This window comes from Canis lupus, chromosome 24 (assembly GCF_003254725.2).
Source record: "Canis lupus dingo isolate Sandy chromosome 24, ASM325472v2, whole genome shotgun sequence".
Taxonomy (NCBI): domain Eukaryota; kingdom Metazoa; phylum Chordata; class Mammalia; order Carnivora; family Canidae; genus Canis; species Canis lupus.
Window position 1 is genome coordinate 25,759,107 of NC_064266.1, and position 27,140 is coordinate 25,786,246.

General features: G+C 38.4%; 1 protein-coding gene across 10 annotated transcripts in view; it reads right to left on the bottom strand.

Moving 5' to 3' along the window:
* Positions 1 to 27,140, bottom strand: part of RBL1 (RB transcriptional corepressor like 1) — a 58,743-nt gene that overhangs the window by 8,697 nt on the left and 22,906 nt on the right. For 4 of the 10 annotated variants that reach the window (XM_025470015.3, XM_035705335.2, XM_035705334.2 and 1 more), the window contains 8 exons: positions 24,455 to 24,592; positions 23,299 to 23,463; positions 21,346 to 21,478; positions 15,728 to 15,994; positions 14,708 to 14,919; positions 9,032 to 9,208; positions 6,947 to 7,018; positions 4,819 to 4,909 (listed from right to left, as the gene is read on the bottom strand). In XM_025470015.3, coding sequence (XP_025325800.1) covers positions 4,819 to 4,909; positions 6,947 to 7,018; positions 9,032 to 9,208; positions 14,708 to 14,919; positions 15,728 to 15,994; positions 21,346 to 21,478; positions 23,299 to 23,463; positions 24,455 to 24,592 — 1,255 coding nt within the window. Of the gene's footprint in view, positions 1 to 2,206; positions 2,474 to 4,818; positions 4,910 to 6,946; positions 7,019 to 7,071; positions 7,938 to 9,031; positions 9,209 to 14,707; positions 14,920 to 15,727; positions 15,995 to 21,345; positions 21,496 to 23,298; positions 23,464 to 24,454; positions 24,593 to 27,140 lie in introns of those variants that run through there. The other 6 variants (XM_049100354.1, XM_035705333.2, XM_049100355.1 and 3 more) reach the window with 6 other exon arrangements.

The window sequence follows — 27,140 nt, forward strand, 5'->3', positions numbered from 1 at the left end:
AGACCAAGACTCACATGCTCTTCTACTGAACCAGTCAGGCAGCCCTTTTGCTATTTTTTAAAATTCAAATTTTATTATTATTATTTTTAAAGTAAGCTCTATGTCCAACATAGGGCTTGAACTCATGACCCCAAGATTAAGAATCACATGCTCTACCAACTAAGCCAGCTAGGTGCCCCTCTTGCTATTTTGAAGGATCTCAATAGCTAGGAAAGGGCTATATGGTCAAATAAGTTCAGGAAATGTTGCATATTATATCCTCCTCTTGGAAATTCAGAATCCATGTTAGAATATTAAAGGCTCTGAGAAGTCTTGCAGCTGGAAAAACCATTTATTTTTAAAGATTTTAAATTTATTTCTTCATTAGAGACACACAGAGAGAGGCAGAGAGACATAGGCAGAGACAGAAGCAGGTCCCCTGTAAGGAACCCAATGTGGGACTCGATCTGGACCCTGGGATTATGCCCTGAGCCAAAGTCAGATGCTCAAACGCTGAGCCACTCAGGCATCTCTAAAATCATTTTTTTTAAAGATTTTATTTATTTATGAGAGACACAGAGAGAGATGCAAGCTCCCTGAAGGGAGTCTGATACAGGACTCGATCCCAGGACCCTAGGATCACGCCCTGAGCCAAAGGCAGATGCTCAATGGCTGAGCCACCCGGGTACCCTTAAATTAAAGTCTTAATTAGGAGATGGAACTTATGAAAGACTGCAAGAGAGATGGGGATCAAAGTTTTGCTTGCCTGCCGCTATAACTGTTAAAAATATGTTTTCTCCAGAGGGTAGAAGGGATCTCTATCTGATATAATTTGAGGTACATGTTTGATAAGTATTTTTAAAAATTTTTAAAAGTTTTAAAATTTATTTAAGTAATCTCCATACTCATCATGGGGCTTGAACTCATGACTGTGAGATCAAGAGTTGCATGTTCTTCTGAGCCAGCTAGGTGACCCTGATAAATAAATAAATAAATAAATAAATAAATAAATAAATAAATAAATTTTAAAAGATTTTTAAAATTTATTTTGCGTGTGAGAGAGAGCCAGTGAGCTCCCCTGTGAGCTGAGGGAGGAGCAGAGAGAAAAAGAATCTCATGTAGACTCTACACCAAGCGTGGAGCTTTGCACAGGGCTCGATCTCACAACCTGAGATCACAACCTGAGCTGAAACCAAGAGTCAGAGGCTCAACCAACTGAGTCACCTGGGTGCCCTGACCCTGATAAATATTTTTTAAATGAATCAGTGAACTATTATGGTCTTATAATTTTCCCTACTGCTCTCATGAATAAGAAGAATGTCTTTTGGATTACCATATAATCACTGTCAATTAAATGTAATTAAAAAGCAATTAAAATGTGATTTTATAACCATATTTACATAAATTATCAGTGAATGAGACAAATCTTTAGGAGAATAGAGTAATTATCTGCAGAGCTCTGGAGAGACATGATAAATTGTTCAGCCTGGATCTTTGGCTTCAGAATTTTCTAAAGATGTAAAGTGAAAGTAGAATGGAAGAAGGTAATTATCCCAGAGTTGCAGGTGGCCACCAATTACAACCATCATGCATGTGGTTTTATATCCCAGGATAACACATTTCATCTAAGGAAAACGACACTAAGAAAACAGTAGATATTCATTTCTCAGGGAACTGGTTTCAGAGCTTGGGCATACATATCCAAATTATTTGGGAAGCACACAGTGATGAAACCCTCATCCATCACCCCTAAAGGAGCTGCTCAATTGACTGATGATGGTTTCTTTGCACATACTGTTATGAGTCTTCAGATTGAGAAGAGGCATATATTGTGATTCTTAACACTTAAAAATGGAGAAAGAAGTAAAATTATTTTAAGATAAAAATAAGAAAGAAGATCAGAATTTATTTATAAATCAAAGGGTGATATGATGGGCTTGACCAGCACAGCAGCACTTCCCTGGAATAAGCATTTAATATTTGTTTTATATTTCTCCTACCATATCCCCATTCATCCTTTTTTATTGCCAGGAATAACAGTGGGCAATAAATATTTATGACTGGCTTTCTGACTGAGAGAGCATTGCTGTTTAGCTCCAGTTATGCAAAAGCTACTGATCATGAGCCAATTTAAAACTTTAGTTGTTTTATCCACGTCAGTGATATTTTGGCAGTTTGCTGGGATTTCTAAAAGGTATCAATATACTCCCAAAAACAAGTAAAAACATGCTCTATTTATATCTTTATTGTCTGGTGATTGTTAAATGGGTATATAATGTGAAATAAAATCACCTGATTATCAATTTGCATTTACCAATGTTATATATTTCATAGGAAAACAGAATTTTGGGGATCCCTGGGTGGCTTGGCAGTTTGGCGCCTGCCTTTGGCCCAGGGCCTGATCCTGGAGTCCTGGGATCGAGCCCCACGTCGGGCTCCCGGCATGGAGCCTGCTTCTCCCTCCTCCTGTGTCTCTGCTTCTCTCTCTCTATGTCTATCATAAAATAAATAAATAAATATTAAAAAAAAAAAAGAAAACAGAATTTTTGTCTCATGAGAGAATCTACTTTTCAGGTTTTTTTTTTTTTTTTTTTAATGTATGACCTAGTCTTCAACATTTCAAGTATTTTATTTTTCAATTTTATTTTTTAAGATTTTATTTGTTTGACAGAGACAGCACATGTAGGGAAAGTAGCAGGCAGAGGCAGAAGCAGTCTCCCTTCTGAGCAGAGAGCCTGATGTGGGGGCTCAATCCCAGGACCCTGGGATCATGAACTGAGCTGAATGCACAGGCCTGACTGAGCCACCCAGGCACCCCTGAAAGTTTTATTTAACTAATCTCTACACCCAACATGGAGCTCAAACTTACAACCTTAAGAGTCACACATTCCTCCAACTGAGCCAGCGAGGCACCCCTAAAGTATTTATTTATTTTTGAGAGAGGTAGAGAGAGAGAGAGAGAGAGAAAGGTGGGGAGGGGCAGAGGGAGAGAAAATCTTTAGCAGGTTCCATACTCAGTGTGGAGCCTGAGGTAGGGCTCAATCTCAGAATCCCGAGATCATGACGTGAGCTGAAATCAAGAGTTGGATGTTTAACTGCTTAACTGACTGGGCCACTTTGGTGCCCCCTACAAAGTACTTTTTTTTTTTTTTTAACAAAGTACTTTTATTTTTTTTTAAAAGATTATTTATTTATTCATAGAGACAGAGAGAGAGAGAGAGAGAGACACAGGCAGAGGGAGAAGCAGGCTCCATGCAGAGAGCCTGACGTGGGACTTGATCCAGGGTCTCCAAGATCATGCCCTGGGCTGCAGGCGGCGCTAAACCGCTGCGCCACTGGGGCTGCCCTACAAAGTACTTTTAAAAAAAGAATATGGGGCAGCCCCGGTGGCTCAGCGGTTTAGCGCCACCTTCAGCCCAGGGCGTGATCCTGAGGACCGGGTGTCGAGTCCCATGTCGGGCTCCTGCATGGAGCCTGCTTCTGTCTCTGCCTCTCTCTCTGTGTCTCATGAGTAAATACATAAATTCTTAAAAAAAAAAAAAAAAAAGGCCTTAGAGAAATTAGCTTCTGAAGAAAAAAAAAAGAAAAAAGACATTTAAAATGAAATACTAATAAGATACAATAAATTTTATATTGCTTAAAAAATAATAAATAATAGCTGTTACTAAGGCCTTACTTTAAACAGATCTGTGTTAAACAGCACACACATATCATTCTTTGTAATCCTTAAAACAAGGCACTGAGGAAGAAGTATTGTAGTTTTCTTTTTTTTTTTTTTTTTTTTAATTTTTATTTATTTATGATAGTCACAGAGAGAGAGAGAGAGAGAGGCAGAGACATAGGCAGAGGGAGAAGCAGGCTCCATGCACCAGGAGCCCGATGTGGGATTCGATCCCGGGTCTCCAGGATCGCGCCCTGGGCCAAAGGCAGGCGCCAAACCGCTGCGCCACCCAGGGATCCCAGTATTGTAGTTTTCAACATGCTGATATAATACACTGGTGTATTACATTTGTGTTACTTAGATTAACCTATAATCTGGGTCTCTTAAATTTTCTTTCTCTCTTGGTTTAAGATTTTATTTATCAGAGAGAGCGAGCGCAAACTATGTAGGGGAGGGGCAAAAAGGGAGGGGGAGGATAAGCAGACTCCACACTAATCAAGGAGCCCCATGTGGGCTCAACCCCACAACTCCAAGACCCTGACATCATGACCTGAGCCTAAATCAAGAATTGGCCACTCAATCAACTGAACCACGTAGGAGCCCCTGACATTTTCTAATCAATAATACCAGTCTGCGTAGTCCATTAACATAATAATGAAGAATGCATAGTCCATGAGTAAATCACTGTTTTAATCAGGAAGCTCATTCCCAATAGATGGCTACTATAAGGGTTTCTGTTAGGCATATCTCAATCAAAGGCCAATGCTCTGCTAATTAACATAGTCAATATCAGAAATGAGTTTTTATTGATGAAAATCATTTATTATAAATGCCTAATGCTTAAAATAGGCACATGTTGGGGAAATTAGGAGTATTTACCTATTTATTTAAAAGTTCTGGGAAGCCTTTTATGTGTTTTACTAACATATGTAACTTAAATGTGGAATAGCTTCTAAAACACAACAGGTGAACACGTTAATGGTTTCAATTTATACCATCTCTGGGGAGGGAAGCACCTGACCCATATTTATCTCAAACTTGTTTTTTCCCTAATGCATTCACATATGCATTACCCATCCCACCTACATCATTGCCTCCATGTTGTCTGACACCCACTGTGTTATGTACAATGTAATCAAAGTTATGCTATATATAGATTATTAAATTGGGCAACTTACCACAATCTGTCATTTCAAAATCACCATTTATGTTTTTATTGTATGCCACAACTTCTCTTGGAATACTTTTCAATAGTACACTTCTATAGACCTATAGGTCAGAGTAGAAAAAAAGGACTGCTATGTCAGAGAGGCACAAGTTAAGCAAAACCAAAATAAGAACAAAATAGGTTACCAGTGAAAGGGTATTTGTCTGTATGGGTGATAATCAAGGGCAAGGGGTTGTTAGCCTGGCAAATGCAGATTACGGCAAACATCTTAGTAGATGGCATATGGAAGCAGAGCCTATCACCTAAACCATACCATTGTAGGAGTTTACAAAACAGAAGACTTGAGGTAGCAGATAGCAACTAAACAGTAATGAGCAGGTTTTGTCAAATAAAAGCAACTTCAAATATCTGAGCTTATTATTCTTCCTTTTTTAATTCCTTACATGAGAATTATTTGATCTCATGAAGGCTTGTTTTCCTGCTCCCATCTCACTTCCACCTCCTTTCAGGTGGCACAGGAAAATCTGTTTCCCTTCTTTGCCCTAAATTCTTTCCTACCTCCAATATAGCTGAAAAGCATGACTGATTCCCTGTCATCCTATGAGTATTGGTGTTGAGAGGATTTTTAGGAAGCTCTGGGTTGGTCCATTTTAGACCACACTAACTTCACCTTAATGATCTTTGGGGATAATCTGGACCTCTCTAGGCTCTGTTCCTGAGGGATTTTTCTGAAGGGTCCAGAAACTCTTAGCCTGTCATAGGATATAACAAATGCCTGTACTTGGCTCTTCTAATGTCTGTATTACTATCACTGTGTTTTGAAGCTTAGATAAGGAAGTAAAATTATATGTAGGGCTCTCTTAGAAGGGGGTGTGACTACCAGTACTTGAACATGGGATATCTGAGCAGTTATCTGTTCCTGAGATGGCAGATCACAAAGGTCAAAAAGGAGGCTATTATGCTCCCTAGAGCACAGCAACCAGGCTCTTTAGTGGTCAAAGCTTTAAGGTAGCTTAATCTTGTGTTCTTCAGCTACAGTAATAGTAATATTATGGAGGCAACAGTCATTAAATACTTACTATGTGCCAGGCCATCACTAGGTTAATATTTTATATTTCCATAGCTGAAAAGTTGTATAGGATTGTAGGATTCTCACCATCACTACTATAAAACAACATTATCAAAAATGCTTGATATCTATTTAAAGATGCAAACATTAAGATTCTTAATAGAAAATAGATGGCAGGGCAGCCCGGGTGGCTCAGCGTCTAGTGCCTGCCTTTACCCCAGGGCGTGATCCTGGAGACCCAGGATCGAGCCCCGTGTCGGGTTTCCTGCGTGGGTGGGGCCTGCTTGTCCCTCTGCCTGTGTCTCTACCTCTCTCTCTCTCTCTCTCTCTGTGTCTCTCATGAGCAAATAAATAAAATATTAAAAAAAAAAAAGAAAATAGATGGCAAAAGAAGCTTGACTTAAGTTAATAAATCCTCAAATTTCACTGGATTCAAATATCATTAGAGAATCAAGTCTCATACAGTTAAAGAATATTATTATCATACATATTTTTCATTTGATTTTTTTATAAAGTAGGCTCCATGCCCTATGGTGGGGTTTGAACTCATGACCCTGTGACTCACGTGCTCTACTGATTGAACTAGCCAGGTGCCCCATATTTTTTGTGACAGATGTCCCCATTCAACAAATGAACAAATGAAATAGGAGAATATGTTAACAAGTATATGCAAATATATGGATGAGTGAGAAGCAGCCAACTTCCTGGCTTTTCTGAAACTGTCTTTAAAGTTTAATAGTATGCATTAAACCAAAAACTCTAGGGAGATCCCTGGGTGGCTCAGCGGTTTAGCACCTGCCTTTGGCCCAGGGTGTGATCCTGGAGTCCTGGGATTGAGTCCCACATCGGGCTCCCTGCGTGGAGCCTGCTCCTCCCTCTGCCTGTGTCTCTACCTCTCTCTCTCTCTGTGTGTCTCACATGAGTAAATGAATAAAATCTTAAAAACAAACAAACAAAAACCCTCTAAAGTAGAGTAAAACTGTAAAAGAAATTTACCTTCTATATGACTTGTCAACAGAGAAACAGTACAAACCTATTTTTGGACAGGAGGAAAAATAATGCAACTCACATGACTATTAGCCTGGGGCTGATTCCTGTAACTTTTCATTATTTCTTGAAAAGTTCTTTCTTCTTTTGTTACCTAAGGAAAATAAAAACTGTATTTATCAATTACTCTTAAAAGAAAAAGGCTCTGAACAAAACTTCAATTATAAGTTGTCATTGAGAGCAGTCTTGCAGAAAGCCATTAACCCCAGGCCAGTCCATGACTAAAAACCATTACCATTTATGATATTTACTACCTTTAAAGTTCAGGCTTTGTGGCCTCTGGGAACTCAGCTAATAGTTTCATTAATCAAAAGCACTGATATTGCTATGGTATAACTCTACTGAAAATGTATTTTTTTATAAAAAGAATGATACAAGAAAACTCAGATCTGTGCATCCCCTGCAGTCTCTGATTTTATTAGCTTTTGAAGTACTTATTTAAAAGTAAATTAACCACATACTAAAGGACAGAAAATTTCTTGTGATTCACAAGAAAATTGAGCAGTTACTATACAATGAAACTTTTATTTATTTTATTTATTTTTAAAGATTTTATTTATTTATTCATGAGAGAGAGAGAGACAGAGAGAGAGAGAGAAACAGACAGAGACACAGGCAGAAGGAGAAGCAGGCTCTATTCAGGGAGCCCGACATGGGACTCAATCCCCAGTCTCCAGGATCACGCCCTGGACTGAAGGCAGCACTAAACCGCTGAGCCACCGGGCTGCCCACGATGAAGCTTTTAATATTTTAGGACAGATTATAGGGTTTCTTTCTTTCTTTCTTTCTTTTTTTTTGATTATAGGGTTTCTAATGCTTAGCCAGAAAATTTACAGTGGTGGCCAAAAGGAAGAAAATGGATTTTCATCTATAAAGGTATCTTTTCTGGCTTATTTATTATAAAGTTTACTTAATTTACTCCTTCCGTCTACTTCAATCAAAGTCCATTACCACTAAACCTTTTCTCTATAATGATGAGCTAGAAATGGCAAAGCCTGAACTCTGATAGTTCTCTGGAAAACACAAATGATTAGTTAATAACATTTATTAGTATTTATTTTGTACAGAGATTTAAAAAAAGCCCTGTGAGAGGATAATCAAAAATAAGTCTAAAAACATGTTCTCTGTCTCAAAAAGCTTAAAATTTAGATAACTATGTACACTTACTAGGACTGCCAGTGTGGTCATATGGTTCAGACCAAAGTTATAGGTGATTGTCTCAGATATATCAGAATTTTAAAAAACAAGTAAGATATTATTTTATGATAAAAACATACAATGTTGTAGCAACTACAAAATAAAATGCTCTTGTAAGGTGGTGCAACAAATCACTAGAGAGCAATGTTATACAAGCTATTTTATGAATTATGAATTCATTAAATTATGAAATAGGAAATCCTAGGTTGCCATTTATTAATTGTATAACTTTGACAAGTTACTTGCAGCTCTGGGCCTTAGTTATCAGCCTACAACATAATGATCATTTTACTGTGAAGTATCAGATGAGAGGTGTCACAGGGATGGGGGTGGCAATGGTGCCGTTCACATTAATAATATGGAGAGCCATATACTACAAATGGTCTCTAAGATCTATTCCAATTTCTTTACAACCAATGTAGTCTTATGATATGGGAAAGCTAAAGAAATGGAGTCTAGAGAATAGATACAGTAGCTGGAATTTAACTTAATTAACAGTGGTGGGCAGTGCTGGCAAACAGCATTTTTTTTTAAAGGTTTTGTTTATTAAAAAAAAAAGATTTTGTTTATTTATTCATGAGACACACACACACACACACACACACACACACACACACACAGAAGCAGAGACACAGGCAGAGGGAGAAGCAGGCTCCATGCAGGAAGTCTGACATGGGACTCCATCCTGGGTCTCCAGGATCAGGCCCTGGGCTGAAGGTGGCGCTAAACCACTAAGCCACCTGAGCTGCCCAGCAAATAGCATTTAAGGCAAACTAGTAAGTGCAACAGATTTTTCTCTTCACTTCGTGCTTCAAATAAAAGCAACTTCAAATATCTGAGCTTTTTCTTCCTGTGAAGAATAAAAGAATGGGAAACTAGGACCAAGAGCTTCCCCTAGTTTATATATTACCTTTGCCATGATGTAAAAGGCACAAAGGAGCAGCTGATCCAAATGTCTGTCTTTCATAAGATCAGGGCAGTGAACTAAAGTAAATTCAAAACATGTCCATATCTTCCTTCGTAACTCATTTGAAACATCCAGTTTTAAACATAAATCACGTAAGCGGACACTTGCCAAATGATAGACCTAAGATGGAAGGTAGTACATTAAGACAAAAACAAAACAAAAAACAACAACAAAAAAAACAAGTAATTTCTCTAATTTACCTCTTACCATGAACATGGGATTTGGGCCAAGACTGACAAACACCTAGGCTGTTGATAAATATTATGTAAAATTACATAAAATTTCTGTCCTACAGCAGGAGACCACAGATTGAAGCAAAATTCTCTTTAGAAAACCATCTTAAAGAGGTACCTAGGTGGCTAAGTTGGTTGAGCATCTGCCTTGGGCTCAGGTCATGATCTAGATTCCAAGGATTCAGCCCCGTGTTGGGCTCCCTGTTTAGTGGTGAATCTGCTCCTCCCTCTACTCCTCCCCCCTGCCCGTGATCTCTGTCATATGCTCTAATAAACAAATAAGTAAATAAATATCTTAAAAAATTATTTTGAAAAAGATGTCCTCTGTGCTGTCACCTATGTAAATAAAGAAACACTAACTGCAGGATTTACTTGCATCATAACCATTATGAATACATAATTTTTCAAGTGTTCAGAAATTCCCACCATTTTTTTTGTTCAGATAAAACTGCCACAAAGTCTAAAATGTCAGATAGTAGGGGTGCCTGGCTGACTGAGTTGGTGGAGCATACAATTCTTGATCTCGGGGTTGTGGGTTCAAGCTCCAGGTTGCATGTAGAGATTACTTAAAAATAAAATCTCAAAAAGAAAAGTCATATAATAAAGAGCTAAAATGTTTGACTTCAAGAATAAGTCAGAAAGCTAAACAATTTAAAAGGCTTCCCCTGGGATCCCTGGTTGGCGCAGCGGTTTGGCGCCTGCCTTTGGCCCAGGGCACGATCCTGGAAACCCGGGACCGAATCCCATGTTGGGCTCCCGGTGCATGGAGCCTGCTTCTCCCTCTGCCTATGTCTCTGCCTCTCTCTCTCTCTCTCTCTATCATAAATAAAAATAAATAAATAAATAAAAATAAAAAAAATAAATAAAAGGCTTCCCCTATGTTCTACATTGTTTCCACAAGCACATAAATGGAATATTAAATTCAGTTCAATGCCTTGAAGCCTTTCATTTTTGTAATTTTTTTATTTTTAAAATTATTTACTATTATTTTAAAAATATTTAATTTATTTATTTATTCATGAGAGACACACACAGAGAGAGAGGCAGAGACATAGGCAGAGGGAGAGGCAGGCTCCATGCAGAAAGCCTGATGTGGGACTCGATCCTGGGACTATAGGATCACGCCCTGAACCAAAGGCAGATGCTCAACTGCTGAGCCACCCAGGTGTCCCTCATTTTTATAATCTTTGTATGAACTGATAGTAATGCAAATGACCAGAAGGTCCATACAAGAGTCTAAAATGGTTTCCAGTCATCCAAGAAGCATTATGTTTTACTGTTTTAAGCCTTTAAATTTAAATGTTCAGGGAAAAATAATGAAAAAGAGTCAAATATCCCTTATATAAAAGTATCTTTGGCAGGAAAATAATCCACAAATTAGAGTTTAAAAACAAATGTAACCTATCCAACACACTAATCTGAAAAAAAGAGAGGTGGTTGACTCCAAAGCCACAAGTGATTCATTTTTTTTTTCACAAGTGATTCATTTTATAGCAAACTAATTTTCTGCATCCTATCACCTTATTTCTGGTTGAGATGGCCAAGAGATAAACGGAATCCATTTCGGTCAGACAAGTGGGAAAGATGCTAAAACTTTGTATTTGTGATAGAAAATAAAAGATACAGTCCTAACTTAAAAGATTACAAGAAATATGTAATTAAATAATACTTGTTAAGTATCTTTTACAGAGTTGATCCAATGCATTACAGAAACATATTCTGAAAGTCTTCTGATTTTAACAAAAAATTCATAGAAAATTCCATTCAGGCACAGAACACCAGTATCACATGGAGTTCAACATAATTAATAGCTGTAATTTATTCAAGGAATGGTTATTTTGAATTCACTATAGACCTGGACACTTATGCTCCTTATAGATAAAGACATACTATTCTCTTTGAGGATAAATTTTTCTATCTCCTAATCTATATCAATATGCTAAAAAAACCAGATTCTGAAATAGATTCAGAATTAAAAATTCAAAACTAAAGTTTTATTTCTGTCAATCTTAGATTCATTATCAAAGGCAGAAATCTGCCATTTTGAAAATTAAAAATAGGGAATGGGGGAAAAGCTGCATTTTCAATCTCTGTTTTTAAAACAAGCCTAGAGGGATCCCTGGGTGGCACAGCGGTTTGGTGCCTGCCTTTGGCCCAGGGCGCGATCCTGGAGACCCGGGATCGAATCCCACGTCAGACTCCCGGTGCATGGAGCCTGCTTCTCCCTCTGCCTGTGTCTCTGCCTCTCTCTCTCTGTGTGTGTGTGTGTGACTATCATAAATAAAAATAAAAATAAAAAAAAAATAAATAAAACAAGCCTAGAAAGGCACAAAGTGGAGGTAGGATTTGGGGAGTCAGAGTAGAGGAGGCAATGGGAGTAGAGAAAAGGGCAAGTCTTTCAAGAATTAATGATGAAGGGCAGCCCCGGTGGTGCAGCGGTTTAGCACTGCCTTCAGCCCAGGGTGTGATCCTGGAGACCTGGGATCGAGTCCCATGTTGGGCTCCTTGTGTGGAGCCTGTTTCTCCCTCTGCCTGTGTCTCTCATGAGTAAATACATAAAATCTTAAAATAAAATAAAATATCTCTTTTCCTATACCACCAATAATGAATAACCCCAAAATAAAATAAAGAAAGCAAATGCATTTATAATATCATGAATAATAGTTAGGAATCAACCAAGGAGGTAAAAGAGTATATACTGAAAACTGTAAAATGCTGCTGAAAGAAACTAAAATAATAAAACACTGTATGTTAACTAAAAAACAAAATACCCAAAACACAAATAAATGGAAAGATATCCCATATTTGTGGACTTGAAGGCTTAATAACAGTAATAAGATGTCAATACTAGTCAAAGCAATTTAGATTCAGTGCAATCCCTATCAAAATCCCCATGATGTTTTTTTACAGAAATAGAAAAATCCATCTTAAGAAAAATCCATCCTAAAACTCATGTGGAATCTCAAGGGGCTCTGGATTGCCAAAATAATCTCGAAAAAGAAGAACAAAGTTGGAAGGCTCACATTTCCCAATTTTAAAACACACTACAAAGTTCTAGTAATCAAAACAGTATAGGACTACCATAAACACAGAGATTAAGAGGACAGGGATGCCTGGGTGGCTCAGTGGTGAGTGTCTGCCTTGGCTCAGAGCGTGAGCCCTGGGGTCCCAGGGTTGAGTCCCACACATTGGGCTCCCTGCATGGAACCTGTTTCTCCCTCCACCTGTGTCTCTGTACCCCACCCCTGCCCCGTGTCTCTCTCATGGATAAATAAATAAAATCCTAAAAAGAAAAAAAAGAAATTACGAGGACAATGCTTAGAAAAGAGCCCAGAAATAAGCTGTCACACATATGGTTCAATGGCTTTGGAAAATGGTGCCAAGACCATTCAAGGGGAAAGAGTCTTTTCAACAAATAGTGTTGAGAAAACAGATGCAAAAGAATGAGGATAGATCCTCATCTTCTACCATATACAAAATTAACTCAAAGTGAATCAAAGAATTAAACACAATTGCTGAAAATATAAAACTCCTACAAAAAAACAGGGGGAAAAGCTTCATGACATTGGAATGCTCCATGATTTCTTGGATATGACACAAAAAGGAAAAGACAGTAAAATAAAACATAGACAAACTGAACTTCTTCAAAGTCAAAATGACTATCAACACAGAGAAAAGGAAACTCCTGGAATGGGAGAAAATACTTGCAGATTATAAACCTGATAAGGATTCTTATCCTGAATATATAAAGAACTACAGCTCAATGACAAAACTCAAATACAAAATGGGCAAAAGACTTTAATAAATATTTCTCCAAGGAAAACAGATGGCCAATAAACACATGATGGATGCTCAACACCACTAATAATTAGGGAAATGCAAATCAAAACTATGAGATACCACTTCATTCTGTTTTTCTTTTTTTTTTTTTTAAGATTTTATTTATTTGAGAAAGAGCAAGCGAGAGCGAGCATGAGCAGGGAGGGAAGAGAGAGAGGGAGAAGCAGACTCCTTGCTAAGCAGGGAGCCTGATGCGGGGCTCAATGCCAGGACCCTGCCATCATGATCTGGCAGAGACTTAACCGACTGAGCCACGAACGTGCCCTCCCCACTCTTCAGTCTCATTAAAATGGCTACTATCAAAAATAACATGGGACATGTGGGTTGCTCAGTGGTTGAGCATCTGTATTCCTTTGATTCAGGGTGTGATCCTGGGGTCCTGGGATGGAGTCCTACATCAGGCTTCCTGCATGGAGCCTGCTTCTCCCTCTGCCTTATGTCTCTGCCTCTCTCTCTGTGTCTCTCATCAATAAATAAATAAAATCTTAAAAAATAACAGAAAACAGAGTTGACAAGAATGTGGAGAACTTGGAACCTCATGTATGGTAGCAGAAATATAAAACTGTTTTTTTAAAAGAATTTATTTATTCATGAGAAGGAGGGGGGCAAAGACACAGGCAGATTCAGAAGCAGACTCCATGCAGGGAGCCCAATGCAGGACTCCATCACGGGACTCCAGGATCATGCCCTGAGCTGATGGCAGAGACACTCAACCCCTGAGCCACCCAGGCGTCTCTATAGCAGGAATATAAAATGGGGCTGACACTGTGGAAAATGGTATGACAGTTCCTCAAAAAATTAAATTCAGAATTACTATTCCACTTCTGGGTATATATACAAGAAAACTGAAAACAGAGACTTGAGTAGATATTTGTACACTAATGTTCATAACAGCATTATTCACAATAACCAAATGGTAGAAACAACCTAAATGTTCATGTATGGATGAATTGAAAAACAAAATGTGATATATAAATACAGTGGGATATTATTCAGACTTAAAAAGGAAATTCTGAATGATGCTATAATATGGATGAATCTTGAAGACTTATGCTAAGTGAAACAAACCCTGTTACAAAAGGATGCATATTTGTACTTATATGAGGTACCTGGAATAGTTAAATGCATAGAGACAGAAAGAAGAATGGTGGCTGCCGGGAGCTGGTGGTGGGAAGAGGAATGGGGAATTATTGTAATTGGAACAGAGTTTCAGTTTAGGAAGATGACAATGTTCTGGGATGGATGATGGTGAAAACTGTGTATCAATGTGAATGTACTTAATGAAACTTTACTGTACACTTAAAAATGGTTAAAATGATAAATTTTATATTATGTATATTTTACCATACACACAAAAGAGAATGCTAAAGGTGCTCTATTACTCAATAGATGCACTGATTAAATGAGATCATTTTATTTTTAAATAATCTCTATACCCAATATAGGGCTCGAACTTACAACCCTATGATTAAGAGTCACATGCTCTACTGACTGAGCCAGCCAGGCACCCCAAATGAGATCTTTTGGATGCCATAAAATCACATACCTTTCTATAAAACAGTGCTAAAGAACCAGTTCTCTTTGGTTTGCTTATTCCAGTTGGATGTGCCTCTTGCGCTTTAGTCAGATGAGTCTGTTTCGGAGAAGCACCAATTAATGACTGAGCAGTAAGTGATATAGGACTCTCGACTTTGGACTCCTGAGCTGTGTTCATGGAAATTGGTATCAGTGTGATTTCTCCAGCATCATTTGCAATACCTAAACATATAAACAAGAGTTTTCAGTTTTAGAAATAAGCTGCATGTGTTCCAGAAAGGTTGTCAATTATCTTTAACTATCTATGTATAAACATAGGAATAGGTGAGAAAAGGAGAAGAAATCCACAAAAATATTAATTCTAGATTTTTTTTTTTAATTCTAGGTTATAACACCCTTGTTTTCTATTTCTGCTCTGAAAAAATACTGTTTTCTTTTGAACTCTAAAGGAGATGTTTTTAATCAAGAAACAAGATTTTTGCAACTCATTCATAAAGCTCAGATAAAAAAGTAAAATAGTCTTAACAAAAAGAATGGTAAATTTTTAAAATGTGAAAATTCAAAAAACCGTGTAAGTTCAAAACAAAACAAAAACAAAAGATGGAAACAGGATTTTTATGGCAATGACACTATTCTGTATAATACTATAATGGTGGATATGTGTCATTAAACTTTAGTCAAAATCTATACAATGTACAATACCAAGAGTGAACCCTAATGTAAACTATAGACTTGGGATAATAATGATGTGTCAATGTAGGTTCATCCATTGTTAACAAATATGCTATTCTGGTGCAGGATGCTGATGGTGATGGAAGCTGTGTATGTGTGGCAGTGGGTATATGGGAAACCCCTGTACCTTCTACTCAATTTGCTGTGAACCCAAAACTGCTCTAAAATAATAAATTAAAAAAAAATAGTATAGGTTCAAAAGAAACTGGGTTAAAAAGGCCACGTGATCCAATCCAGCAAGACAAATCTTAATTAACCAATTCAGAAAAAATATAAGATAAAGGCATTAAAATGTTACCGTGCAATGGGATTGTAACTTTATGTCCTGTTGTCCCTGTGACTATGGCTGTGGCCATAGTTAGAAGACTCTGCCCAGGTGAAATTGATATATTTTCAGCAGTAATGCTTGAAGAAGGGGCAATTTTCAATTTTGTTCCTTCTGTTATGATCCTGTCCACAAGCATTTCCTTTGGGGGGTCTTCCCCAAAAAGTCTTCTCTTAGCACTCCCTGCAGTAGGAGAACTGTAGCGTTCATGGACAGAAATTGGAGACAATGGTTGCATATCTAATAGAAAGAAAAATAAATTTATTTATTTATTTATTTATTTTTAATTTTTATTTATTTATGATAGTCACAGAGAGAGAGAGAGAGAGAGAGAGGCAGAGACACAGGCAGAGGGAGAAGCAGGCTCCATGCACCGGGAGCCCGATGTGGGATTTGATCCCGGGTCTCCAGGATCGCGCCCTGGGCCAAAGGCAGGCGCCAAACCGCTGTGCCACCCAGGGATCCCAGAAAAATAAATTTAAAACAGTTTGATCATATTCCCAAATAATGCATCATACTCATTCATTCAAAAAATAGATATTGAGCTACTATGTTAAGCACTAGGGATTTAGCAGTAAATAACATGGCTTCTGTCTTCATGAAATATAAGAAAATCTAGTGAAAGAATGAAAAGTCATTACATGTGAAAATTATGATAACTCATCTTCTTGGTTTCCCAAACTCCTGCCTACTACGAAAGGAGCAAAACAAGGGACACCTGGGTGGCTCAGGGCATGATCCTGGAGTTCCGGGATCGAGTCCCACATTGGGCTCCTGCGAGGAGTTTGCTTCTCCCTCTGCCTATGTCTCTGCCTTTTCTCTGTGTCTCTCATGGATAAATATATAAAATCTTTATTATTTTTTAATGATTTTATTTATTTATCCATGAGAGACACAGAGAGAGAGAGAGAGGCAGAGAGAGACACAGGCAGAGGGAGAAGCAGGCTCCACTCAGGGAGCCCAATGTGGGACTCAATCCCGGGTCCCCAGGATTACACCCCGGGCTGCAGGCAGTGCTAAACTGCTGCGCCACCGGGGCTGCCCACATAAAATCTTTAAAAAGGAAAAAAGGAGCAAAACATTAAGGGTAAAGTAGAGGTTGAGAGGTAGAATGAAGTGACCACTAAATTGAAGTAGTCCAATTAGCCTCTGTCCCTCAATTTTATCTAGTAAATAAGGAAAATCAGTGATTTGGTTCACAGTTTTGCTTCTTCCAATATGCCCACACATAAGCAGTTTAAGGTACTATGGCTTTCTCACTTAGTAGGTACAGAATCATCTTTTATAAGCCCATTAGAAGATAAAGATACATAAAGGTGATATGATTAACTTGCCTTAATCTGAGGGTTGGCAGTGTGTTGATCAAAAATAAAGTTAGGTTATAGATTATATCTATTTTCAATGCTATCCTTCCATAGGAGCAGCTTTCCCTCTCTACCAAATGCAAAGGTTCCCCTAGCCCCTTACAATCCTACATCTTTAATCCTTCCTTACCTTCCCCAATCCATTGTTTCTTTACAGGAATATGATATGCTTTATTCTTTAAATTTTTTTTTATTCTTTAAGTTTTATTTATTTATTGATTGATTTATTTGAGCGCGCATGCACGCACACGTGGGGCAGGAGGAGGAGCAGGAGAGGGAGAATAAGAACCCTAAGCAGGCTCTAAGTCCAGTGCAGAGCAGAAGCAGGGCTCAATCTCATGATCCTGAGATCATGAGCTGGGCCAAAATCAAGAGTCAGATGCTTAACCAACTGAGCCCTCCAGACGCCCCTTTATTCTTTATTTTTATTAAAAAAAAATTTATTTATTTATTCATGAAAGACGCAGAGAGAGGGGCAGTGACATTGGCAGAGGAAGAAGCAGGCTCCCCGGGGGGTACCTGATGTGGGACTCCATCCCAGGACTCTGGGACCACGACCTGAGCCAAAGGCAGACACTCAACCACTGAGCCACCTGAGCGCCCCTACTTTTTATTTTGGAAAAGATTTTACTTATTTGAGAGAGAAAAAGAGAGTACACAAGTGGGGGGAGGGGCAGACAGAGAAGCAGACTCCCCACTGAGAAGGGAACCCAATGCCACTGGGCTCCATCCTGGACTCCGGGATGATGACCTGAGCCCAAGGCAGATGCTCAACCAAATGAGCCACTGAGCCTCCCTATTTTAAAACTTTTTATTTTTTTAATTTTTAAAAGGATTTTATTTATTTATTTATTCATTCATTCATTCATTCATTCATGAGACACACACAGGCAGGCAGAGGGAGAATCAGGTTCCTTGCAGGGAGTCCAATCCAGGACCCCAATCCCAGGATCCCAGGATCACGCCGAGCTGAAGGCAGATGCTCAACCACTGAGTCACTCAGGCGTCCCTATTTTAAAACTTTTTAAAAGTAATTTTTATACCCATCATGAGGCTCAAACTCACAATTGAGATCAAGAGGTCCCCAAACCACTGACTGAGCCAGCCAGGCACTCATATACTATGCTTTTTAAGTGAAAGCATTTCAGGGCACCTCGCTGGCTCAGTCGGTGGTACATGGGCCTCTTGATCTTGGGAGTCTTGGGTTTGAGCCCCAGAATGGAAGAGATCACTTAAATAAGTAAATGTTAAAGAAAATAAAAAACATTTCACTATTTATTTTTACATTCACTAGATAACTAGACAGCCATATAATATATTTTCAAAACATGCTTACGAGGTATAAAGATTACTTCTGGCAATGATTTGACAGCTCTCTGTATTAATGAGGTAAGTGGACAAATAGTCATGGTTTAACAAAAATCTCTCTGTAATTCTGGGGCTTATGAAAGCGGCTCTGATTTCCCAACCTCAGTAGAAAGTATTAAGTTTTATTGTAGCTCCCATTACTAATGGGAGTCTATCTGGATCCTTTTTCTTATTCTTTTTAAAGATTTCATTTATTTATTCATGAGAGACACACAGAGAGAGGCAGAGGCACAGGCAGAGGGAGAAGCAGGCTCCCAAGTGGGAGCCCGATGTGGGACTTGACCCCCGGACTGGGATCAAGCCCTGAGCCAAAGGCAGACACTCAACGGCTGAGCCACCCAGGCGTCCCAACCTGGATCCTTACACACAAGAAATCTAAGGCAGCTGTTGAATCTGACTAGAAATGTTAAAAGCTGACATTTCAATAGAGGATTCACATTATAGCCATGAAGTTAGCTGTAAACCCCTTCAAATTATCTTTTCCTAGCCCAGTTGTGGAAAAGCTACAGTGAACAACTAATAAATATACAAATTAATTAATTGTCTTCTTCTGCCCAGAGTCAAGGCTCAATATTAATTGTTTTCTAAGGATTTTTTCATTATTTGATTCTCTTGGTTGCATTTTTAAAAAAGACTTTAGGGGCAGCCCCAGGGGCTTAGCGGTTTAGCGCCACCTTCAGCTCGGGGCGTGATCCTGGAGAACCAGATTGAGTCCCAGGTCAGGCTCCCAGCATGGAGCCTGCTTCTCCCTGTGTCTCTGCCTCTCATGAATAAATAAAATCTTAAAAAACAAAAAAACAAAAAAAAAAAAAAAACACTTTACATTTACGTATTTACTTACTTATTTTTTTTTTATTTTTTTTTACTTACTTATTTTTTTGTTAAAGACTTTATGTATTCATGAGACACATAAAGAGGCAGAGACATAAGTTGAGGGAAAAGCAGGCTCCCTACAGGGAGCCAGATGTGGGACTTGAGCCCAGGACCCCAGGATCACAACCTGAGCCAAAGGCACAAGCTCAACCACTAAGCCACATAGGTGCCCTGAGATTTAACTTATTTATTTGAGGAAGAGAGAGAAAGCGTGTGCAAGAGAGAGCAAAAACAGGGCAGAGGCGCAAAGGGAGAAGAAGAAGCAGACTCCCTGCTGAGCAGGGAGCCCAATGTGGGGCTTGATCTTAGGACCCTGGGATCATGAACCTCTCCAAAGGCAGACACTCAACTTGAGCCACCCAGGCACCCAGTAAAATTTCTTAAAGATCATAAAATAATCCTAATCATTTCCATTGCTTATGAAGATTGTTTTGTATGCAGAGCTTGCACATTTTTATAATCTAGCACTAGATGTAAAGCAAAGACTATGCATGTGCCTGCACGCACACACAATTATGGTCCAAAAAAGGATCAAGAGCTATGTGAAAAATGAATACTTGTTCATCTAAAGTTAGTTCAGGGATATGTGATCAAAAGATTAGGGGTGCCAGGGTGGCTCAGCAGTTTAGCACCTGCCTTCAGCCCAGGGTGTGATCCTGGAGTCCCGGGACTGAGTCCCACATTGGGCTCCCTGCATGGAGCCTGCTTCTCTCTCTGCCTATATCTTTTATCTCTGCCTTTCTCTCTCTGTGTCTCTTATGAATAAGTAAATAAAATCTTAAAAAAAAAAATCTTAAAAAAAAAAAGAGGTGGATGCTCAACCAACTGAGCCACTCAGGTGCCCCTCTGCTTCAAATATTTATCTTTCTACAGAGACATACATGGAAAAAGAACATAACTTTTGTCACATCTGAAAAGTAGGTATTTTGCTTATTCACAGAGTTTTCCATTAGCATTTAGAAAAGCTGTATGTTGGGGCACCTAGGTAGCTCAGTTGGTTGAGCATCCCACTCTTGATTTCAGCTCAGGTCATGATCTCAATATCATGAAATCAAGTCTCATATTGGGCTCCATGCTTAGTGTGGAGTCTGCTTGAGATTCTCTCTCTCCCTCTGCCCCTCACCCTGTGCTCTTTAAATAAATAAAATCTTAGAAAAGTTGTGGGTTTATTAAAATGCTAAAATACTCTTTCTACAACTGACATGGCAATTTAAAAAAGAGATATTAAAAATCAGAGCAACAGGTCTGTGAGATGGAGCCCCCCAATTTGGCTCTGCACTGGGTGTGGAGCCTGCTTAAGATTTTTTTCCTCTCCCCTCCCCCACTCTTTCTCTAAAAAATGAAAAAAAAATCAGAGCAAAAATCTTATTACTTTGGTAAAGAAACTATACAATGGGCTACATAAAGGTATTGGTATAAGCCCCTCTTCATTTTTTAATTAAAAAAAATTTTTTTGAGGATTTCTTTATTTATTTGAGAGAGAAGAGAGAGCATGAGTGGGGGGGAAGAGCAGAGGGAAAAGAACAAGCAGACTGTGCCCTGAGCATGGAGCCCAATGCAGGGCTCAATCCCAGGACCCCAAGATCAAGACCTGAGCTGAGGGACGCCTGGGTATCTCAGTGGTTGAGTATCTGCCTTTGGCACAGGGTGTGATCCTGGAGTCCTAAGATCCAGTACCGCATTTGATTCCCTGTAGGAAACCTGCTTCTCTCTCTGCCTGTGTCTCTGCCCCTCTCTCTGTGCCTCTCATGAATAAATAAAACCTTAAAAAAAAAAAAAAAGACCTGAGCTGAAACCAAGAATTGGATGCTCAACTGACTGAGCCACCTAACTGCCCCTTTACATTTCTATTATTTTTTATAAGCCCCCTTTTAAATCCTGATGAAGAAATTAGATTTCATAATACTGTATTAGCAAGAGTTGGTATTTTCTTTGAGAAACTTATCTTTGTTATTTTGTTCATTGTTTTACCCATGTTGAACCTACCCCTTCGAAGACTCCCACTGTCAGTCCGAACTTCTTTGACCCTTGGATGCATTAGAGGAGACATCGGCATCATGGGAAGATGTCCCTGTACATTTCCCCCATTTCCTGTTTCAAAGTTATTTGGGAATATAACCTGTAAAATACAAAAACCTTTTGCTTTACATATAGATAAACCCACTAATGAACACTTGTAACCGAAAATTGAGAAAAAAGTTTTTTTTTTAACTACTTTAAATGTTTTCTCTTTCCCTCTTTCTTTCTTTCTTTTTTTTTTTTTTAAGATTTTCTTTATTTATTCATGAGAGAGACACAGAGAGAGAGAGAGAGGCAGAGGGAGAAGCAGGCTCCATGCAGGGACTCCGACGTGGGACTCGATCCTGGGTCTCCAGGATCTAAGGCAGATGCCAAACCGCTGAGCCACCCGGGCTGCCCTCTTTCCCTCTTTCTTGTTCACAAAATAAAACTTGTATAAAGTGCTCAATAGTCAATATTGTTAAATATATCTCACTTAATCTTATAATTTATCTCCTTAAGTTTATTGACTACTTTTAGAAATAAACTGATTAGGTAGGCACTATCTATTTCCTCTTAAGGATGAGAAAATAGAGGCTCAAAATATGAAATTTGCCCAAGGACGTACAAGTAAGTGATACAGCAAGGGCTTCCCCCCAAATCCTCTTATTCAAGTCCATAGCTTTTTTTCTTTCTCAAGGGATTCTACAATGGAAATATTGATGAATACTAAAGATTGTCTAGTTAATCACAGTTTGCGGCAGAATTCCAAAGATGCGGGGCACCTGGGTGGCTCAGTGGTTGAGTGATCCTAGGATCCTGGGATCGAGTCCTACATTAGGCTCCCTGCAGGAAGCTTGCTTCTCCCTCTGCCTAGGTCTCTGCTTATCGTGAATAAATAAATAAAATCTTAAAAAAAAAAAAAGTCCAAAGATGCATGGAAGAGAGATTTCAAGAAATCATCTTTTTAGTTCTTTCTGGTCTTGGATAGTCTTTCCAGTAGTTTGGGATTACAGAAAAATTCATCAGGTTTCATGAAGTGTAAGGAGAAAAGCAAATAAGGATGAAAAGACAGGAGTTACAAAAGAACAATACAGAGGTAAAGGGGAAAAAACTCAACTTCTTACCTGATACTAAACTGTGAAATGTGTCACTTGTATTAGGCACAAACTTCTCTGATTTTTTTCAATTTTTACTACCATTAACGAAAAATATTTAATTTTTTACATAGACATTTGAAAACTAAAAATGCTAAAATTAATGGGCTTCTGGGGGGGGGGGGATCCCCGGGTGGCTCAGCGGTTTAGCGCCACCTTCAGCCCAGGGCGTCATCCTGGAGACCCGGGATGGAGTCCCACATCGGGCTCCCAGCATGGAGCCTGCTACTACTCCCTCTGCCTGTGTCTCTGCCTCTCTCTCTCTGTCTCTCATGAATAAATAAATAAAATCTTTAAAAAAAGATAAATAAAATTAATGGGCTTCTAAGATAAAACTTCAAAAGGACAAATAATAAAAGAAAAAAACAGATAAATAGGACATCATCAAAATTAAAAACTCTATGTTCCAAAAGACTTTATCAAGGGGGCACCTAGCTGGCTCAGTTGGGGGAGCATGCTGCTCTTGATCTCAGGATTTTAAGTTTGAGCCCCAGCTTGGGTGTAAAGATTACTTAAAAATAAAATGTTAAAAAAAAAAAAAAAGTAAAACGACAACCCAAAGAATGGAAGGAAAGTTTTGCAAATCATATTGGATAACAGAGTTGTATCTACAATATATAAAGAACTCCTATAATTCAATAATAAAAAACAACCTGATTAAAAAATGGGCAATGGATTAGAACAGATATTACTCCAAAGAAAATATTACTCCAGGCTGGGGTGCCTGGGTGGCTCAGTATGTTCAGCAAATATACAGATATTACTCCAAAGAAAATATACTCACTTCTTCACAAGTAGGAACTTTGTTTGCTGAAGCCTGGAGAGCCTCCCACAATGCAGAATCGTGACTCCACGCTAAACTCTCTAAAATTTGTTCTTCAATGCTGTTCAGGTGTTTCACCATGTCCCTGGAAAGCCCTTCCTCTGAGCGGATCACCACCTCAATAACCTGATAAAAAGAAAATTGAAAAGCTTATGTAGTATCAAATAATCATTTCTGTACTAGGCTTGCATGTATGACTACCTTTGGTCTTATGATGACACAGAACCAATGATATTCTTGAACCATGTTTCAATGTCTTATTAATATATTTTATGAAGGAGTTTTTAAGATCTTCATAATACGTTCACATACATTTCTGGTTTTTGTATACACAGAAAAATGAGGAAATGATACGTGGAAACTGGCCAGAAGCCCAACAGTGGTAAAACTTAGGTCATGGGTTCCAAGTCCAGAGCTATTTTGAATTTACTGTCCCTTCTCAGACTATTCTTTCCAGTAGCTCAAAAAGAACAGAAAAAATAATGTATTTAAAAGGAATTCTGCTTATATTACGTAATTCCATTTAAATAAGAGTAAATCCTACAACAAAGTCTGAAAGTATATGCACAAAAGTATTAAGTGATTATTATTTATAATTAGGATTATAATGTATAATTTTAATATTTACATTTATATGTATTACTTGTTTTTCTTCAAGGAGAATATATTATTTATGTGGCTAAAAAAACAAAGGCATTTAACTTCTTGAATGAAAAAAGCATGTTACAAATAAAAATGAACTGCTATCAGATAAGGCCAAAAACAACACTGTCCTTGAATAAAATTACCTATATTTCTTAAGAGAAAATCTGAAAACACACAGCAACATTCAAGTAAATATACAGAAGCAATTTTCCTTAAGTCATGAAAAAAAAATTCAAACCCCACTCAGTCAGCAATTCATATGGATAAGCTTTCCAATGATCTACATTTTTCGTAACTTAAGGCATATTTTAGGTATAAAGATTTAACTCTTCAAACTAACTTTTCTATCACTACCTTGAAAGTAGCACAGATGACAAAATATTAACTAAATCATGCCAATAAGTATAATATTGGCATCGGTCTAAATTCAGACACTAGGTAACATTAAATGTTATTGTAACTCTCATCTCACCTTATAAAAATAAAATGGTCGTAAATTGAGAACTTCAATAATCCAGGGGAAAGTACGAGGTGAGCTATAGGCAAAGAGCACAATTTCCAAACAACAAGCCATCAAGGAACGATGAAATATATCCTGCTCTAAAAGAACCTTGGAGAACAGAAAAACCATAGTTTAGTATTTCTCAGCAATTTCAGCCTTTGCCATTTTATAAAGATGAGTATAGAAACAAGATAAAATAATCTGTGTATTATATTACACCAGATTATCAAAGATAAAAATTTGAGTTCTCAAACTGATAGTTTTCTTATAACATATATAATTTTGCTTAATGGTAGATCTTATAATTAAATGAGGCATATACAACAATCAGCTTTGAAATAATAAAATAGTTAATATTCCCACCAAGAGGAAGCATTAGGATTAGTTCCTTTTTTTTGGGTTCCATTTGTTTAAATACCAGTTTTATCACAACTATCTTATCAACATACAGATTTGTTAAACACTAAAATCAAAGATATTATAATATCACAGCTAAGACTAAAAAGTTCAGAGAAGTCTTTTCGTTTAAAGATTTTATTTATTCATGAGAGACACACAGAGAGAGACAGAGGCAGAGAGAGAAGCAGGCTCCATGCAGGGAGCCCGATGCAGGATTCGATCCTGGGACTCTAGGATCACGCCCTGGGCCAAAGGCAGGAGCTTAACTGCTGAACCACCCAGGTGTCCCCAGAGAAGTATTTTATTAAGAAGATAAAAGTCCTGTTTACCACTGAGTTTAAGATTTAACATAAGCTGGGGTGCCTGGGTGGCTCAGTATGTTCAGCATACTACTTTTGGCTTCGGCTCAGGTCATGATCTGAGAGTCCTGAGATCAAATCCTGAGTTGGGCTCTATGCTCAGTCGGTAGTCGGCTTGCAATCATCTCCTTCCCTCTCCCTCTGCTCCTCCCACCCCCTATCCTTACCCCCTGCTCATGGGCGCTCTCTAAAAATAAATAAATCTTAAGAAAAAAAAAAAAAGATTTGGGGTGCCTGGGTGGCTCAGTCAGTTAACTGTCTGCCTTCAGGTCATGATCCCAGGGTCCTGGGATTAAGCCCTGCATCAGGCTCCCTCTCCTTCTGTGTGTGCGCTCTCGCTCTCAAATAAATAAATAAATAAATAAGCACATGTTTTTTAAAGTAAATATTTTTTTTAAAAGAAAAGATTTAACATAAGTTTTCAGTTCTATAAAGTGTGTCACCATAATTCTTTCTTTTAAGATTTTATTTATTCATGAGAGACAAAGAGAGAGAGGCAGAGACATATGTAGAGGGAGAAGCAGGCTCCTCGCAGGAGGCCCAATGTGGGACTCAATCCCTGGACCCACTCAATCCCTGGATCACACTCTGAGCCAAAGGAAGACGCTCAACCACTGAGCCACTCAGGTGTCCCGCCATCCTTTCAAGTATCATTCCAAATCAACAAAAAGAATAAGAAACAGAAACTAACTTGGATAAAATGAGAAGTCGGCTATAACTGCAAACTACAATACATGACAAGTTACTTAGTAGAAAGTGGGATGGTTAAACAAGGGCCTGAAGAGTGACATTTGGAATTAACGAATTTGCTCCATGCAACCTAGGAAAAACACAGCAACTGGGGGAACAGATGGAATGGAAAGTAGGGATTAGGCAGGGGCTGACATGAATGGATGATCTGAAAGTCTGTAGTATTTAGAATTACTCTATCTAATCCCCACTCTAATGAGTTAGATGATAGGCTTCTAGTCTATCCCAACAGGGACCTGGAGAATTATTCTAAGACTGAACTCTTGGGAGGCTCAGAGCTTGAGAACATCAAGCATAAGAGACTGGTTTTAGGTGAAAGTCTACAGATTGCATTGTGAAACCAAGTTTCCCTTCCTTGCTCTGATCCACAACACCAACATTTAGGTAAGAGATTAGCAGATACTTCTCTACAGAAACTGAAATATTTCAGAAGAACCTTAAAGACACCAATAGTTGAGGGTCCCTAATATTACATGGTCGCACAAGACTTACATTCCTACTCTTGCCTATAAAACTTTGAAGCAAACTGCTTAGTCACCATAAGGTATATCTAAGAATAATCCAACAAATGAGGAAATCCTCCAACTAAAAGACAAAGATTAAAACAGAAAAAAAGGGCGCTTGGCTGGCTTAGTTGGCAGAGCATCCAACTCTTGACCTTGGGGTTGTAAGTTCGAGCCCCATGCTGGGTAGAAGAGATTATTTAAAAATAAAATCTTAAAGGGGTGCTTGGCTGGTTCAGTTGGTAGATCAGGTGATTCTTGATTTCAGGGTTGTGAGTTCAAGCCCCACACAGGACATGGAGCCTACTTAAAATTGTAAAAAAAATTCTTAAAAATTAAAAAAATTTTAGGGCAGCCCAGGTGGCTCAGAGGTTTAGTGCCACCTTCAGCCCAGGGCATGATCCTGGATCCTGGAAACCTGGGATCGAGTCCCATGTTGGGCTTCCTGCATGGAGCCTGCCTGTGTCTCTGCCTCTCTCTTTCTCTCTGCCTATCTCTCTCTCTCTCTCTGTGTCTCTCATGAATAAACAAATAAAATCTTAAAAAAAATTTTTTTTTAAACTCAGAGGGAAGAGGCATTGCAGTATATACAAGAAAATGTCAAAGAAATCTAAATTAATAACCTCAAAGAACAAGAAAGAGATC